Source organism: Temnothorax longispinosus, chromosome 8 (genome assembly GCF_030848805.1).
Source record: "Temnothorax longispinosus isolate EJ_2023e chromosome 8, Tlon_JGU_v1, whole genome shotgun sequence".
Taxonomy (NCBI): domain Eukaryota; kingdom Metazoa; phylum Arthropoda; class Insecta; order Hymenoptera; family Formicidae; genus Temnothorax; species Temnothorax longispinosus.
Genome location: NC_092365.1, coordinates 17,686,794 through 17,705,729, shown reverse-complemented (window position 1 = coordinate 17,705,729; position 18,936 = coordinate 17,686,794). Strand labels below are relative to the sequence as shown.

General features: G+C 41.6%; 1 protein-coding gene across 2 annotated transcripts in view; it reads right to left on the bottom strand.

Annotated features, from left to right (window-relative positions):
- The window catches only part of LOC139817415 (neural cell adhesion molecule 2), a 196,980-nt gene that overhangs the window by 8,000 nt on the left and 170,044 nt on the right, over positions 1-18,936 (bottom strand). For both annotated transcript variants that reach the window (XM_071785484.1, XM_071785483.1), the window contains exons 6-10: positions 10,899-11,050; positions 4,769-4,913; positions 4,489-4,619; positions 3,369-3,528; positions 1,544-1,837 (exon numbers count right to left, since the gene is read on the bottom strand). In XM_071785484.1, the coding sequence (XP_071641585.1) occupies positions 1,544-1,837; positions 3,369-3,528; positions 4,489-4,619; positions 4,769-4,913; positions 10,899-11,050 (882 nt within the window). The remainder of the gene's footprint in view (positions 1-1,543; positions 1,838-3,368; positions 3,529-4,488; positions 4,620-4,768; positions 4,914-10,898; positions 11,051-18,936) is intronic.

Here is an 18,936-nt window from a genome sequence, read left to right as displayed (position 1 = left end):
GCGTGCGGTAGATTCGCGAATCAGGGCGTGATAGTTGCCCTGTAAATCCGGTGCACGGTGAGTTGGCGCATACAAGCCACTTGTAACCGAGTCGACTGTAAAGATATATATATATATGTGTTTGTATATACGGCTGTCTGGCTTTTTTCCGTAAAGGCATTAGTCGACGGTACACTTCGCGGCTCGTAAAAGCCGGCTAAAAGGGCGCAAACGAAACGATAACGGCAGATTGCGTTGGCGGAGGGACGCGAGGGTGAGGGAGATAAAGAAAAGGAAATAAGCGGGAATATGCTGAGTTGTTCTCGCGTTTATGGTTACTGAAAAATCATAGCGCACCGGACACCTGCTACCATCTCTCTCTCGCGATGTCCCCTTTTTACTCGCCCGACGTCGGATTCGCTTTTTTTTTGCGGCCGTACGAGAGAGGCGAGAGCAGGCGAGAGCTCTGTTTTCTTTTTTTACCCGGAATGTGCGCAACCTTGTATACGCGTACGCGCGTTTTCTTTGTAGAGCAATTCGATAGCATGATTCGCGAATCGCAATTAATTGGTAACTCGAGCATCGATACGCGGCGGAAACGCGGACATGGGAATAACAAGGATGCCAATGCTACAAATGAATTCACTCGGCTTATATAAGGTTTTTTAAGAATTTGAATAAAAAGCAACAGTATCAGGTTTGTTCATCGTAATGATTTGTTTAACAAATAAAAGAGAGATCCCTTTTGTGCTACCGCGAATGTAAAGGGAGAGAAATATATAATGTATAATAACAGTATTCCTTAGGTTTTTATCTACATTTCAAAGACTTTTGATATTTGGAAATAAACCGCGACTTCATTATCACGTATTCATGTTGTTATTATTGGTAAGAATACCAATTGGGACTAATTACGACAAGCCTTCAAAGTTTCAACGTAATTGAATGATTATATTAAAACGGCACACACACCGCGTCTTTCCAATTTCGTACTAAGATTCGAATTAGTTATTCAATTACGTAAATGTGAGACTTTGGAAACTAGGAACAAAATCTTGAATCCTAAATTAGCATAAAGTTGCAATTCCCGAAAGATTCAAGTCCCACGGGTGAAAACCACTAGCTTTATTGTTAATTTTACCAATTTACAAAATTTTCAGGCGAACTAGATGCAGGCGGATGAAAATTCATTTTGAACAAGCATAAATTTTGAATACGCGAAGTGTAGGAAGGCTCTTGAAATTATCATCGCTGGCTCTATTCTTCCCTCTGAAAAGAAATTTCTTTCCATTTCCTATATCTATTCATTCTAGCTCTCGCCAAGGGCAATCATAAATTAAAGAAGGATTGAATTGAGTTAGTGCGAGAAATATTACGTATCGATTTTTTTGTTTAAATTTCTTTGTACTTTGCATAATAATTTTGTTACGTCACGTCACGCAAATTCGTCGCGATGATCAATCATCTAGATCGAAAATTCACGCTGCGTTATCGGGAGCCAACGTCGCCTAGCATTTTCGCGAAATATCGCGAATACAGATACGAATGCAAGAGGATCTCTTACCCGCCGGTATAATGTGATATACACAGGGCACTTGTTGTTGCCCGATGTGATTGCTGGCCCAGCAGAGTAACGTGCCGTAATCTAATTCCGTCATTGGGGTGTATGAGACGATGGAGGATGTGCCAGCCCGCGCGATATGGCCGGCCGCAACGTCGATACTCTCGGCGGAGTTATTGAAGGTCCACTTGAATTGCACTTCCGGCGGATTTGCATCCACTTGGCAGGATATATTCGCCTTCTCCTGTTTCGCCACGCCGTGGACCTTCGTCTGGTTCGGCTTGCACGTAGGGGCGACTGCGGGGCACAAAAGTCGAACGGTGTCGATAAATAATTGGAGCGCGAGGACAGGATATCTTCGTCTTGTGTGACATGTCAATTTCTCATGCCATCATTAAACGCGCGAGAAATGATTTACCGATATTTCGCGATCTATTTCAAATCTCTCGTAAAGATCTATTAATAAGAGAAACGATTTGATTAGCCATAAACAGGACAAATATTCTGTTATTTTAGTTTCAATTATGCACAAGTATCCTCGTTATTTTAGTTCCAATTTTATTATTGAAAGCTTTCTTTAGGTTAATATTTCTTGTTTTCTAGAAGGATTATTTTAAAGTTTTTGGCTTCTTCCTATCTCAATGATTCAGCCACAAATTGTATTTTTAAAACACACTTGTAAATTTTTTAGATGTGAGAAGTCTCTGTCGTCTATTTAAGTGAATAAAGTTTAATTTTAATGCTAAATGATCTACAATAATAATAAAATAGCTAAAGTAAAATCAGAACTTAAAAATTCACCTTAAAATCTATTTCAACGTTACCTTTTTAAATAAATGTTCGGACAGTTTAATTTTCGGCATTAAACATAATTTTATAATTAATTAAATTAGACATTTTCCAAATCCGCTTCATTCTATTATTATTTTCTTTTGTACCTGGGCCACAGTATTTTACCATTAATAATACGCTTACTGTAATTTTTAACTGTGGATTTCTATATTAAATATGCACGAGCTTCACGGTAATACGCTTTGCGTTTCATAGCTGACTCGGGTCTTTCGAATAAATTCAAATATTGATTAACAAAACTATTGCGATGCGAAATATTTCGATATCGCGTCTGATAATCTGCGCGCAAACGGATAAACAGCTGGGTGTCCTGATAATATTGTGCACGCAATTCGCGAGGGACGTATAAATATATACGTGTATAAGCCAGGAATTAAAATTTCACAGTGGGAATTTATGGCAGTACCGAATCTTGGCTCATTATAATCCATTTATTAATTAAAGCGAACGAATATATGGTTTCGTTACGGTCTTCGTACCGTCGCGTCGTCTCGTTACCATTCGTATTCTTACCGCGATGAATAAACTATCATTTGCTGCATCGACAGGGCTTAGTATTGTATTTAGAACTCGTAATAATCCAAGTAACAGATTAAAATCGATAAGCATTAACATCTATGTGTTTCATTATACGTTGAAATATGATAAATAAGCCAAATTATTACTTAGCTGCATCGAGAGGATTTAGCACTGTACTTAGGACTGTAATAATCCGAATAACAAACTAAAAGCGATAGGCATTAACTATATATTGAAATACCTGTGAATAATGTTTCATTTCGTTTAATTACCGAAAGCATTGCGGTATGGATTGATTCAGAAGAAAAATTATTAAATAATAAATCAGGCCTAAAAGAATTCTAAATTTATACGCTCTGATGCGCACAAATAAAATCCTTCTTCGCTATGTGAGATGTTCTGGTCCTGTTCAGTATTCTACTACTAGTGTGCTGCGGATGTAAGAATAAAAACGTACACATCACGTTCAGATAAAAGGGCGAGCTCTCGCCATCACCCTCGGTGTTGTATCCCACGCACGTGTAATTGCCGGCGCTTTTGCGATCAACTCCCTGCAGCACCAGGCTCTGGTTGCTGATTATGATACCCTGCGTGATGTTGTGATGGAGTGCCCTGCCCTGAAAGAAACACGGTAATTGGCGCCTCTCGTCGTTGGATTGAACCTCCTATGCTATGCTGGGCACGAGGATTATTTTTCCACGTATGTGTGTGTGTGTGTGTGAGTGTGTGCAGATACACACACGAACGTAAATGAATCGCAGCTACACAATCTCACTCGTCAGAGGCGAGAGAGCGGGTGCTTCATCGCGTTGCAGGGGTGACGGGAAGTTATTATAAAAGTTTGATGCTTCGAGCGGCGAAGTTTGTATTTGGTCTTAACGTAAGTCGATGCTCTCGCGTGGTGCGCGAGTGAGCACAGGCATAATCGAGCTTGTTAGCCGGCGAGAGACCAATCTGTTTACGACACCCGGGGTTTTAGAACTTTCCGAGCGCGAGGGATACGGACGAATTACTCGTGAAGAACATTGTTACGCATCTTGCGAGATTGATTAATGATACGCAGCGCGAGAGGAACGGGGGAATTTTCGCGAGATAATATTCCCGGAGAACGGTCCACGGAAAAAATATCCTGGATTTTTTTCTTCCAGAAAATCTCTGGAAAATATTTTTCGATGTACCGAGAAACCCCGGTGTAATTATGATAAATTCTACTTTACGCGCGAATGCTGTAGATGCGGTAATTGGACTGTTAACGTAAAGTTGATTCATCAAGGCTAGAACTTCTAAATACATCTCGCTGAATAATTTTTTTGCAATTTCAAGTTTTACGCTGCCGATGCTCTCTGTAAAATTTATTTCTTGAAAATAGCTGAGAGAGAATTATCAACTTGTTTTTATCGTGTAATTTACTTGCCTGTAATTTGTCATGTTTTGTTTCAATATAATTGGGTTTGTAATGATTTGATAAATTATTGAATATCCGTGAACGCATGAAATTCGGGAATTCTCGTCGTTGAGAAATCGTTGTAAAACAACGTTTATGGTTTTATCCTGAATATCTGTGAGCTCTCGCTCACCTGATGCCGCCATTCCACCTTGTACACAGTCGGCTCGGCCTGTATGAGACAGTCGAAGTAGACATCCGTGCCCTCGCGTATGGTGTTCGGATTCAGCGACGTGCCGAGCTGGATCTGCGTCTCCGGCGTGTCTGCGAATCACGACCTTCGATAAACCGTCAAAATCGACCGGATTCCCGGCGTCTGAATAAATAAGGAAAGAGAGCGTCGGGCGCGCGCCCCAGGCAGGAGGGGAACGCAACGCAGCCGGATTCGGGGCCGTCGCCGTTTATGAGCTTACATTGTATCTGGAGTACCCAGCCGTCCTCTATCGGCGCGGTTCCCATGATTCGATTTTCAGCTTGACACGACAAGTGTCTGCCTGCGTCTGCTTTCGTCGCCATGAAAGATAAAACGCTGGTGGTCGTGTTCCCATCGGCGGAGGTCTGTAACAACATTATGATAACGTTCACCGGTTCCCCGCCGTCCACCCCCGCCGACAACTCGTCACATTTATTCTCTTTTTCCTCATCGAAACGATCGTTCGCCTACCCACCCGCGCGCTGTCATCGACGGCGCCAACGTTTCAGCGCCCCCGTATATTAAAAGCGAATCTATCACCCGACCTGGAGGGTCGGCGCTAGCTATAGTCGAAATTCCCGATCAATCTCTCGTTACCCTCCCCGAGGGGATCGGTCTATTTTCTAACAATAAAGAAGTAAGCCTTTATTTTATTGAGGGGCCCCGAACCGTCATTACAAAGTTTCATTGAATTATTCAATATACGTGTGTGCCTGATTAATTTCCGCGACTTAGGTACGTGAAGAAGTGCTCAAGCGTGAAATAAGCGATCCCACGCTTTCTTATTTTAGGTTGTTTATATCACACACACTTGGCTGTCTCTTTTATCTAATATATTAAAAACGCATCTGTCAGTGGCTAAGAAACTTTATCTTACGCATGATGAAACTTCTAAAGTAGCAACGGATGATGATGTGTATCGGTAATATAATTTTGTATCGCTTTATCTCTCAATTTTATTACTAAGGAATCATTTTTAAAAAAATATATTCACAGCTCGTTCACCAAGCAAATTCTAATTTTCTTTTAATAAGGTTTCTAATTTTCCGTCAAGTAATTACTTAATACGAAGCGCGTTACATATTCTATAAGAGCTATATAATTTAACTTTTTTCAAATTTTATTTTATTCTTAAAGAAAGGACGAGGAATTTTTAAAAATAAATGCGGCAAAGAATATTTATGATATTTACAGATATAATCACGTTCGATTAAAAATCGTTAATAGACGATTCGTTTTACAAAACTCGTTCAAGTAGTAGACACTTAAGAATAATCAGACGTGCATCTACGTGGAAAGCCGCGCGCCCGAGAAGGACTTCCGATTCGATTTACACGTCGGACCGCGCACTCAATGTAATTTGCAAGCTCGACCACGGCTCGTACAGCTCCTTATAGTGACCATAAAATAAGGTTCTCTCTTGCGCACGTGTATCCCGGCGGTAATACGGCCGCGCGCAAGTGCAGTGTCTCATTGCGAGGGTGGCGCGAGAATTATTGTTACCACGGTTACGAGCCCCTGGTAAAAGGGTCGTTAGGCGTCGAATAATTTAAATCAGAGAGTCGCGGGGTGATTCCGCGAATTCGCGCTTGTAATTAAGGCGAATCGATGCCTTAATGGATACGCCCGGTACGGTACGTCGAGTGGCCGGTTAACCGCTCTCCCTCGTGTCGATATACGATCGCCGAAATTTATCTCTGACTATATCCGTACAATCGGAGGGATTTGCGAGCACACACGTGAAAGTGGATGAAAACCTGGCAAAGCCGCCTTTTTCGTAAATGAGTTATTTGTTTAACGTTTAACGTTCCGTAAATAGTGGCCCGTCGTTTGACAGCAGTGCCGGAAACGATTAAATAACGCGTATTAATGACGGAAAGCAAACTTTTTTTTTCACCATCAATTTTGATTGGAGAACAAACCGAGCAAAACATGAGGGTGAACGTGTGTTTCAGTTTTATAACAATCGATCAATGTACGACGTCGAAACATTCATGAGAATTGTTTGCTCTTTGTTGTCCGAGCAAATGTTTTTTTAAGTAGTTCCGGGTATCAAAGGCGTAGTCAATATATCACGAAAACTAGGAATTAATCTTGAAAAAATCAACTTTTGTTCTGCGATACAATTTAACGTATCGCTCTTGCACACCCCGCTCTGATTTCCCTTTGTTTTTCATCTAACATGTGTTTGCCTAAAACTTTCTCATCTTTTTCACCCACATTTTACGCACAGAGTTCTTACAAAGGGGGAAAAATGCGAAATTTATATATTTTTCTTCTATTACCTTTTTTAATAGTGAAAACTATGTTGTTGAACGGCTATTATTTCCGGATAAAATTATGTAGCAAAATATATATTGCTCTTTGCTGATTTAACATGTCGATAAATTAATTGTATAGAATATATTTAATTAAAAAATCCAGATAATTTAGACTGACACCGTGACCAAGATTTTTTTAAACTTTGCCGTAAATCACGAAAAATTCAAAAGCTTTATTTCTGCACCTCTCATATTTTATATTTTTACCAACATATCGTTACCGTCATACCGAAATCAAGCGTAATTCACAATTTTATGCTATTTAAAAGTTTCGCAGCTTATGAAAAATCAAGTTCATGGATTATGAAGCGCCCCGTAATAACTCTGCTTTACGTTTCGTGAATTAAACATTCGTGCTCGGGCAAACGCTCGCTCAGCCCAATGAACCGAGTTTAGGGATTACGCTCTTCGCATAAAACGGGAATTATAGCGCGGGGTAGTCAGAAAAATGCATCGTCCACATTACTCATATCTCTGAACGAAATATCACGCAAAATATTTCATAAAATCTCAAAATATTCCGTGCGCGGTTTTTCAACTTTTCCATCGCGTTGGAAAAAAGTGGACACATAACCGAGCCTTCAATCTCGCGTGAGGGAGTGGGATGAATGTTCGTAATGAGATAAAGGGGTATCCCCCGCGATTCTGTCGCGCGATTAAAAAATAATCGCAGAGAGAGAGAGAGAGAGAGAGAGAGAGCGCGCGCGCGAATAATAAATTTCGCGTCTTGCCGGGGGAATAAATCAACGGCAGGGGACTCGCGCTCTAATTTCGTTCCGATGGCGGCGGAGAGCTGCGCGCCGTTTCACGCGGTGGCCCGCGCAAAGATAATTACGAAATGAGATGCGCTATCTATTAAAAATATATTTCCGGCCGCGCATCCCGCGGGGAGGTCGAATCGATTAACATAATTGCTGCAATTCCACGATACGATACGCGGGGAAAAATACTTGCGCGCGGCGCGAAAACCCCTCGTTTACGAGGGTGTTGTTTGTATCCCGCTCCGGTACGGTAGCGCTATTTTTGCGCGCGCGGTCGCGTAATCGCCGCGTGCGGGACGGAGCGGGGAGCTGCGTGATTACGGGAAAAGTAAGAAGAGGAACGGGCCTCTCTCTCCTCGGTACTCGGTCGACATTCCACCGTGGATTACACACCGGTTTCTCTCGCCGTCCTATTTTCCTCCCCTTCGGCCCGCCGCGTCGCCGTTTCCGTGTTTAACTTTCTTGCGTAAGCAGCGAAACAATCTCCAGTGTCGCGTCGCCCAGCAGCGCGAGTATCGACTTTGAAACAATATTTTCTCTTTCCCCGCGCACGGCTCGCGCGGAAGTTCTTCGCCCCTCGTCGTCGCCCTTAATCCGCCGTTACCCCGGCAAATATTTACGTCGTCGTCTTAAGTGCGGATCAAAACGCGGCGGATACGACGCGCGTCGCGTTGTTTGCGCGTCGTCGTTTGTGTGCGCCGCATTTCCTCGCGCGCGCACCCACCCAGCATGCGCGGTGTGTTTTATCGGGGGTTTGGCGCGCGGGGAAATCGAAGTAGAATAAACAGCGACCGATGCTCGATTTCGCCCGACAACGGGTCAATTTATTCGAAAGTACATTCTTTCATTTCGTTCGCTAATCCGCGTTTCCATTGACGTTTGTTTGCTCTGTATACGAAATACCTTCATCCGTTTCTCGCGACAGAAACGCCGCGACCCGGTTAGAGCGTTCGATTTACGTTAAATCGAAATTTATTTCCGCGCGTTCGGAATGAAATTGAATGAATTAATGAATTGTATCGGAACGAAAGGGAGAGAAAGAGAGAGAGAGAGAGAAAGAGAGAGCAAGTATGCACGCGCGAGAGGATTCCGTACTCGTAGATCAAGTATCATCGTAATCGCCCCGGCGAGATATTCTTTATTCGAGCTGCGCCGTAATTAGATTTATCGATATTCGCGATGTACTTCTTCATTATTATCGTTGATTAATCCCGTAACGATGAAACGTTATGCTTTTTTATCGGAACGCAGTATATGACTCGACAGTGTAACATCGTTATAAAACAGTCCCTAGCTTTTTTCATTTTATTTTCAATTTCACGGTGAATCGACGCAAGATTTATATAGAGGGAATTTCGTACTTTGTGAACAAAACATTTGAACTGTTAAAACAAATTCAAACAAATAATAGTTTTACAACATTGCCGGCGTACTGTCTCAATATTTTTTTTCTTTCTAGAAAATGAATATAAGTTGATTCTAATTATTAACTAACGTGTTATTTATCCCAGTTTCACGTCTGGAATAATATTTAATTTTGTTAAAAAATATTCTCCGAGAAATCTTCGACAAAAGAAAGAACAAACAAAATGAAAACAAAAGTAGGAGATTAATATACGAGAAAAATCAGCTATCACAGTTTTGCTTACAGCTGTAAGCGGATAAAGGTCGATTCAGACACAGCCGTGTATCCGTATCGTGTACGAAACAAAAACATCAGACAAGGATACCTATTGTCTCCATCCTTGTCTAATGTTGTGTCCATCCTTGTTTAATGTTAACGATACGGATACGGTACGGGTACGGCACGGCTGTGTCTGAATCGACCCTAATACGTTGATAGTTATCGTTAATGTTTAATTTCATTAAATCATTTGCGCGTCGCGCTCTCTTTTATCTCAACGTGACGTTCACCAGAAATATGTCTCGACGAGGTACCTAGTTCGAAGATAGTTTTATTTCCCGTCAATTAGACATAATCCCTGTCGGGCACACTTCACTATAAACGGCAGTCAATCACGTAATCGGCCTATGTCTTTTTTTTTTAGCGTCGCTTAATCCGCGGAGATTGAACGTGGAAATTGCAGCTTCGCCGCGAAATTAGGAGGACACATGTCAACCAGATGAATCGACGCGCAGCGGTAGATTAATCATCTTTCGTTAATATAGAGATCAATCCAATATTTAACTATTGTCAATGGACCAAATTGAATAGTTCGAAACTATTGTGAATGAACAATGCGACCAAAAATTTTAATTGGAAAAGATCCCGTCTAGAAATGATCTGTCGAATCAATGTCGATTTCACATCGATGAATGATCGCGAATATACTGTCGAATATATACTGATTGATATTTTTGTTATTTTTGTTCTTATCATAATTGTTACTATGTTAATTGAGCAATTGCGAATATTTCTGTTATAGATCTTCTACTGTGTTTTGGCCAATTCATTACAATCACTACATCGAATACAGTGCTTATTTATATACTGTGTTTTCAATTTTACATCGATTCGATGTAAAATTGACTGGAAGACAATAGAAATCTTATGGAAATATTGATAACTGTTCAATTTACATAAAGATAACTATAATATAATGAGGTCGAAGATGATAAAAAATATAAACCTGATATTCAACATCGACCTTTCATCGTGTCGACGTTAAATCGACTAATCATTTCTGTCCGGGATGTAATTACGCGTTTCTCTCGTACTTTCCGATTCTTTTCTTCAATTTTTAAATATAAATTAAATAAAGGAAAAAGACTGTCTAAAACTTTCGTGATATCTTCTACAGTGTGGCGAAAACATAGTAAATATGTGAGAAAAATTCCGAAAGTTTAGACACGCATAGGAGAAAACTTTCTAGCGGTGACAGATGCGTTTTTAATGTATTAGAGACCATAGACGATAAAGTAGCTTAACTTGGCATTCATGCGGACAGTTTAACTTAGTTATTACAACATTTGTTCACGTTCACATTTAAAATAATAGAATTCAGGAAAGTAACGCGTTGCTATAAGAAATAATCAAATGGTCTCATAGTATATTTTTTAAAGAAATAGTACGTTTTCCATTTCTCTTATTTGAAAGAATTAGCTATCCACACATGAATATACATTAATATAATATTCCTGATAAAGAGATCAAGGGATTCTCTCTTATCTAAGATTGTAAATTCGAGTTTATGCGCTGCCGAGAGTAGCTGGGCGGAATGTACGTTTGCGCAGGAACGAAAATTGTTCCGTCAAGGAACACACTTACGGTCTCCTTGGAATCCACTAAACGCTGACCGTTCCTCCACCAGGTAACGCTGGCCGGCGGCCTGGAACCGGAAGTTGTGCAGACCAAGTCGTACTTCTTGCCCGCTGACAGCGGTCGGTTTCCGTCAATTATTTTCACTTCCAACGGGCTGACTGAAAATTATACAATTCACTGGTTAAACAATGCCTGACCTTTTTCTATCTTTTGACAAAATGCTTGCAAAAAAATATTAAAACATTTCACAAAATTTGCATAAAAGAAATTTTTATTTTGTATAAATTCATCAACTTGTATTAGCATGGTTTTCATATAACCTAAGTGATAATGATGTAAAATGTCGAGGTCACTTTTATTTGTTACGTTGAACGTTCCAAGTCAAACGGAAAAATGTCAAGTATCACAGTTATAAATTTCAGCTGTACAGAAATGGTTCCTAAAGCTAAATTAAAACGGACAAAATTAATAAATTTTAGGCAGAAAATATTCGGCATACGTGCCGAATTGGAAAGTCTCTTCAGGTGCACCTATATACCTCTCTGCAGTCGCGTAGCCGCGGTATGACGAATTTTAAGCGTAGGATCATAAACTCTCCCTTCTCCTCATTAATCCTACCGCTTACGCGCGCTCTCTCTTTTCCGCTCTCTTACTACTTTATCACGCGCTATGTATCTTGCCGTGCGATAGCTCAGGTACCATAACAAAGTGAATAACTTAATTTAGAGCGAGGATAATTAATCTTGCGTCCCATCTTGCGCTCTTTTTCAGGACGATTCAAGTGTTTCTTCAAGGCGACTTAGCAATGAGCGTTTGCAGATCTTTTCCGTAAACGTAAACTCTTCGTAACACTCGTAAGTCACCATATAAGTTGATGTACAAAAATGTATAAAGCCGAATAAAATAATCGACAATCTCGACAATAGCATATAAGTTTTCTCTTACCCAAGATGAGTTTTTTTACACGTTTTATCACCACGTTTCTTTATCATCGCAGACTTTTTCCGAGTTAAATAAATTTCTCCCAAACCTCCTTTTCGCATTTCAACAAAGTGTCTCCAATTTACCGTTTCCGCTTCTCGACTGGATGTATCGGTTTAAAAATTTCGCGGTAATCCCGGCGCCTAGCAAGACAAATTAAAAAAGGTCCGCAATTAATTAACCCCACTCATTCTTCTAACGTCCCCGCGATAACGGCGCGAGTAAAATTAACCGCCCGGCTGCCCTGTACCGCGCGGCGCGCCGCGCCGCTCGTTTCTTCGTTATAGCGGGTCGCTGGCCGCAAGACGCGTACCTTCCTGCACGCCAAATTGACGTTGATAAATCCTCTTTGTTATAAAGCGATACATCATCGGCGCGCACTTCGGCTCGCGCACGAGGAATTGAAGTTATTCAGAAAATTGTCGCTGCTGCTCTATATATAGAACGCCGAAGTTATATATACTATCGAAATATCGACTTCTTGCCAATACTGAATAGTTACACTTTATATACCTATTCTCTGATATTAGAATTAATCATTATATCTCGGCTATTCTTTTTTTGTTTTATATGCTTTAAAGTCACGATAATTTTAGTATAATTTTAATATAATACATTAATGAAATAAAATTGATATATGCTAATGTATAGCTCAAAAATCAATTCTAAAGCATTTTAAGAGAAATTACGATTATTCCGAGGCAGATATAATGTTGAATAGATATTATTATAGATATTAATAAAATGAGATTGACATATGCAAATGTATCTCAAAAATCAATTCCAAAACATTTCAAGAGAAATTACGATTATTCTCTGGGATAGATATAATGTTGAATAGATATTATCTTCTATATATTATTGGACAGTGGAGTTTGACAAACATGTATTTGACACTTGTGAAGTTATGTCACACGTATACCATTATTCGCGTGTCCTCTGAATTTTCCAGTAGCCGCGCGGATAAAGATTTTCATCCGGAGTGCGTTGAACCCGGGGGGAAATTGCGGATCCGTTGCGTTGCCCTCGACTATACCCGTACGTTGCACGCGATGTGACTGAGAATTTATAGAGGCGCGAGTAAGGCGATTGTCGATAACGGCGGCAAAATGACCGCGAACGATGGTTTTGTGGATACTGGAAGCCCCCGGCCGGTCGGGCAAATCGGTAATGGTAAACGCTGCTGCGTACAGCCGTCCGAAGGCTTTGGCTATTGTATTTATAGGACCGTACATTATGGAAGTTCCTTGATTTACGGCGTGATACGGGCGGCGATAAGCGTCACAAGCTGTATGGACCGAAAATATCCGTACGGAAACGATCTATCTTCGTCGTTCTTTTAAAGTAATTTTCGCACGTCCATTTGCGGATCGCGCGGTAATTATTCGCGAGAACGGCGTATTCCGACGCGTGACGCGTCGAACACCAGAGAGCGGGAGACGCTGAGCGAAAACTTGTCGGTCTTGAATAGCATCAATCGGAGTAACGGACGGGTATGCGCCTCATAAATGACATTTATTAATTAAAAAGAGTGGTGTTGCATTTTTGCCCCGCTTCCTCAAACCATCATCCGCCCCCCCCCCTCCATCCCGACATAGGTTCCGGCCATCCGGCGAGGAAGCGCATAATGAAATTAATTAAAGCCGATTTCTATCTTCCTGCCCACCGTGCAAATCCTGCAAGGCCGATATTATTCCGCCCTGCAGTTTTACTTCCACTCAATAATTCAAGATCGATTACAGAATTATGCCGCGTGCATACGCTTCATATACCTCAATCGCTCGTAATTTCAGCTTTATCGTGAATTTATTGACGGATAAAGCGCGCGCGCATTTTGGAATAAAAGGATTTTATTGCTATTTTGGGAAAAGCAGGTATCTTATCGCGGCTTTTCGAGAATTATTGTACTTTCTCACACAGTACGCTCAATATTTACATTTATATACTGAAATGAAAAATTGCATCAGATAATATACTGAAAGAAAAAAAACTTTTGACAAACGGAATAATGTTTCTGACACTTCGTGTAAAAACGAGTCAAATTAAATTTGGAAAATATTAGAAGCGGAATATATCCCATTTCTCGCGAAATTGAATTACATGGACTATCGTATTCTTATCGTAGACTCGTTGAAGATAGAAACCACAAGCTTCGATAGCTCGCGTAGAGCTATATACCAAGCGCACAAATATTCCAGTTCAAACAGCAGCCCCGCACAACAATATCTTTTTCCGTCCTGAAGAGTCTGGCTTATCGAATAAATGGGGTTTCCGAACTCCTCGATTCAATTGAATAGTGATTTTTATCATAAGTGAAGTATAGGTAGCACAAGCTTGTATTCAGCACATAAAATATCGTATTTGGCTTTTATCTTTTATCTTTTTTGTTTTTAAAACGACAGAGAATCTAGACGAATAGAGGATGTGTTTCAAAATTATAATTAAATAAGCATTTAAACCATACTTTTAGCTCGTATAAATTAGCGTACTGTGAAATCGAATAGAGAATACATTCCGGAATTATAATTAAATAAGCATTTAAACCACATATTTTTTGGCTAATATAAAATCAGTGTTCTGTAATTCGCTCGTGTGAATAATTCAATTGGAAATATGTGGCGACCGTTCCTACTTCGGTCAGCCCGGTCACTTCGAAAACACCTTCATTTTGCGAGAAAGAAACTCGCTTAATCACACCGCGACCGTCGCCGCCGCAGCCGCCGCCATCGCGCCTAGACAGCCCGATTGCCGGCGTAATATTTCAGGCATTCTAAACCGTCGCCACCGGCAATAAGGTCGCCTCCCTCCCCCCGACATTGCCGTTGCCGCCGCCGCTACCACTTTCCCCAATTTCCACCCCCTGAGTTACGGCTCCCGACTAATTTACATGACTTGCACCGAACTAATTCGAGCGGCGGTCGATAGCGCGCCGACTAAAGGGGTTAAAACGACGTTTACTTTATTACGTAATCACGGGGAAACCTAATATTGACGAAGGCGCGAGGGAATGACGGCGGTGGCGCGGTGGCGAGGCGAGATGCCTTACCGATCTCCCGTTCGCTCCGCTTCAAAGAGCGAGGGAGGCTATCCGTCCGCCCGTCCTCCGTTGTGATGCCGCGAGTCTTTGCGCCGCAGTTTGTTACTTACGATTTGCAATTCCGCCGGTGTTTGAGTTTACGGATTGAGATTTATGGACTCACAATCGGAGGGGGTGAAAGGAGAAAGGGGGGGGGGGGCTAAAACGAGGCGAGGCCCGAGCCGACACGTGGTGGCTACGTGCACGTATACGTGAGAAGCGTCCTCGTTTGCATCTTAATCAAGCGACCGTTTCATTAACAAAATAAGTCCTCGGCATGCCCGGTTAATTAATGCCAACTATATAATGTCGCCGCGACGTTTAACCCTTTTTGAAGCGTTACGTCATCCTCTTTTCGCTGGCTCCGCACCGGCAGTTATCAGTTACCGAGTAAATCGCGTACGCTTATCGATCATCACGTGTTTACCGGACACCGACGGCCGAGTCTACGATCAGATTAATCATTGTCAATAATTTATTTGCGGTAAGGAAGAAAAACTTACGAAGATGGCAGATCTATTTTCTTGAAAGAAAAATGATTGATTTAGCAACGTGGTAGATTTTTAAAAGTGACTAACAGCTGTAATTTATTTTTCATGATTTTCATAAATTTATTTTTCATGATTTCTTCGTAACTGATTATGTTATCGGGCAGGGTGTGAGGACAAATGCATTAATTGTCTATTTTAGCAATCCTCCAACGAAATTTATCAGTATAATAAAGATGAGAAAAATAAATGTCAATAGGCAACCGTAGATTTTCAATGCATAATTAATAATTAACAATTAATTACAGTCATTTCTAATAATAAATCATTATTAATAACGTGATGATAAATTTATAATTAATTAAAACGATTATGTAACGTTAATGTAATTGTTTCAAAGCGTTATTTTAAACTAAACATATGTTATGTACATGCTACTGTATAACACATACATATGCTTAATACATATATACATATTATGTACAAATTTGCTTTCAAAGGGTAGAGGAAATACGCGTAACTTAAGCAGATTAACCTGCATTGCGGAATTGGGTGCATCTCTCCCTCCTCCGTGCCCCGCAAATGTGTTTTCGCTTATTCAATAATAATACTAATAATAATATTAACAGGCAGACGTATCGGCGGATGGGTGTGGATTCAGCATGGCTTTATCCACACGGCGCACACACGTGCACAAGAGAGTTACAAATCATATTAGCATGTTGGCGGATATTAGTGGATTTAGCTGTCACTTCAGAGCAAAATTCCACATATCGCACGTCTATGTATTAAATCTGCTTATAACGGTAGGCCAATCGTCATGTAGGACACGCCAATCGTCGTTGAATTGCGTATATGCCATTCGACACCATTAAAGATGCACCATTAAAGCGTTCAATTATACAGACGTAAGCGTTTACGTATCTGAATATTCACCTGAATACACCTGAATACTTAATTGCGCCGTTCTAATATTGTTCTCATGAATCGCGTTAATAAGTGACGCCCCGTCATTCAAAACGTTGTTTTTAGATCGAAAGTAGATCATCATCATTAGGCGACGCGTAAAATATTTAATTCTATTTATCTCGGCTGTTGTATATGAGTTTATTTCCGTGTTGCTTTGCAAAACTTTTTTTTATAGAACTAAATCGAATTAGGAGGACAGCACTGCAAATCCAAGTGTGTTATTTTTGCACGCATAAACGTCTAAAAATAACACATTAGAATGAAACTCTTTTTACATGTTTCTTTATGTGATAAATTACGTCATTTAATACGTTCAATCATGTTAAAGAACGTAATTTAAAACGGCAAGAAATGTGTGAAGAGTGCTCCAGCTAAAATAACACACTTGATTTGCCGTGAGGATCTTTCAATTCCCCATGCATTGATTTCTTTCTCGCACGACACACTTTGTCTCTTTTATTGATCAAACATACCTGTCAAATAGGAACACGGATCCAGCCGGATCCCGCAGGTACACAGAGAATTAAGCGTAATCTCGACGCATATATGTACGGCATATGTACCGCTATGGCGCTATCTATCGCGGCTCCTCCGCGCGTACACAGATGCTTTATCTTTACTCGCTAAGTTCATTCAGTAACCTGCGAAATCGGGATACGGCTATTGTTCCCCAGGCCGCGTCATCGCGAATGCCGTAAATGCCGTATCGCGCGTGCACCTGCGGGAAAATTTGCTCCACGCAACCGGCTGTATCGCACCGACCGACGTTCCGTGTCATTTCGCATTCAACCGTTTTCCCCGCGGATCACGTCCCACGGGTGCACACAATCGGGTCGAAAGTCGCAGCCTCTCTTACCTAAACCCGGTTCACGCACGTTACACGCGTTATTTCTGCGCGTACCTCGCTGCAGGTTTGCAAACGGCCTCTCGGGATCATCGGCTATCAAACGCAATTAACGTTGCGAAAACCATATCAAAACTATCATGTACAAAAAAAACATATATCCAAGCAGTCGTTACGTGATATTAGAATTCCGTAACCGCATACCAAGGTCGTTACGTTTAAAAAATAATAAATTTGACAAGAAGGAAAAAAAACCGTTGAATTTATAAAAGTATAAAATGGAATTTTGGTTGTAATTTTTTAAGCAGGCGACGAAACTCTCTTTATTTTCCAAAAGTTGACAATATCCTTCCCAGAGCGCGCTAATCACTTCTGAAAATGCAAGAAAATCTGCTCCAAGTTCTGTGAATATTTCGTGACAACAATTCCGCGGCGTAATTTCTCGTAACGTTGTCGTCTATTTCTGCAGTACTAGTTCCGTATCTCTTCATGCACGCACGGCGCGCGAGGGAAAAGCATTTTCCTCGGTCGCAAAGCCGGAGCTCCTCGCAAACTCGTTGCGACCAACTTTTTGCACGGCGTACACGTCTCGTTCGCGGCGCGCCGGGCGACCGAGTTCTCGGCGACTTCTCGGCGTACGCCCCGGGTTGCGCGTGGAAACGGCAAATAAGCCCTATTGTCTGCGGTTTTAACTCAATGAGCGACGTAATTTCCGCCGGCCGGAGCATCATAAATATTCATTAAGAGTTAATTGTAACTCAGTTCGTCCTCTCTCGCGGATAAGCAACGCGGCTCGATCACGCGCGCGAGCTTCGCGCGTTAATCCGCGGGAATGAGAACCTATAGTGGCCGCGCGATTATTCCGGCAGGTGATAATGCCAGGAGGACGTGTAGACGAGCGTCGTATCGATCGACGTCGGAAAATTGCCTCGACGACACCGACCGGTTTCCACGGCTAAGATGTGTAATAATTTATTAGCGGAGTGCTCTCTGTTCGAATACGGACGTTGCGTTGCATTTGGGAATAGACCGTAACCGAAAATTTGACGTACCGCACGGCAAATATAGTAATCCGAGCTAACCGTAATTCGGATTGACTCTCCCATTCGAGCGACCCTTCTAATTCCGCTCCTAGAAAAGAGAGGGCAGGTAAAATGGGTTAAGCCTTAATTAACTGGTAACTAATGTTTGCGGCCACACGGGTCTTTATTCGTGCGCAGAGCTCCCTCAAACACTGCTCGGGTAATACACCGCCGAACTTCTAGTCCGCGCAAAGTGAATCCTTACGCGGCCAAGTAATTTGGAGTTCGATACAGTTTACTCCGGGTTTGCGGTCGAACTTTTCCGGGTTCCACAGCCGGGGTGCCCACAGCCGCCGGGGTCATCTCTCAAACGCGGTTGCAGACGTACAATCTCGCGGTAATAGATTTCTGACGTCGCGAAATGCTCGGAAATGATAGCTCGGTTGCATTAACTCGAAACTCCTGATCGGGCGCGCGCGCGCGCGCGCCAAGGTCTTTGGTGAAAATCATGTTGAATCGCACGAAGATGGGCTATTCCGTGGCTTCCTCTATCCCCCCCCCTGCGAACTTCGTAACTATTAATAGAATGAAAAATCGTGAGGTGAAAATGGCATCGTAGATCAAAGATGGGAATGGCGACGAAAAAGAAACGTAACTTCGACCC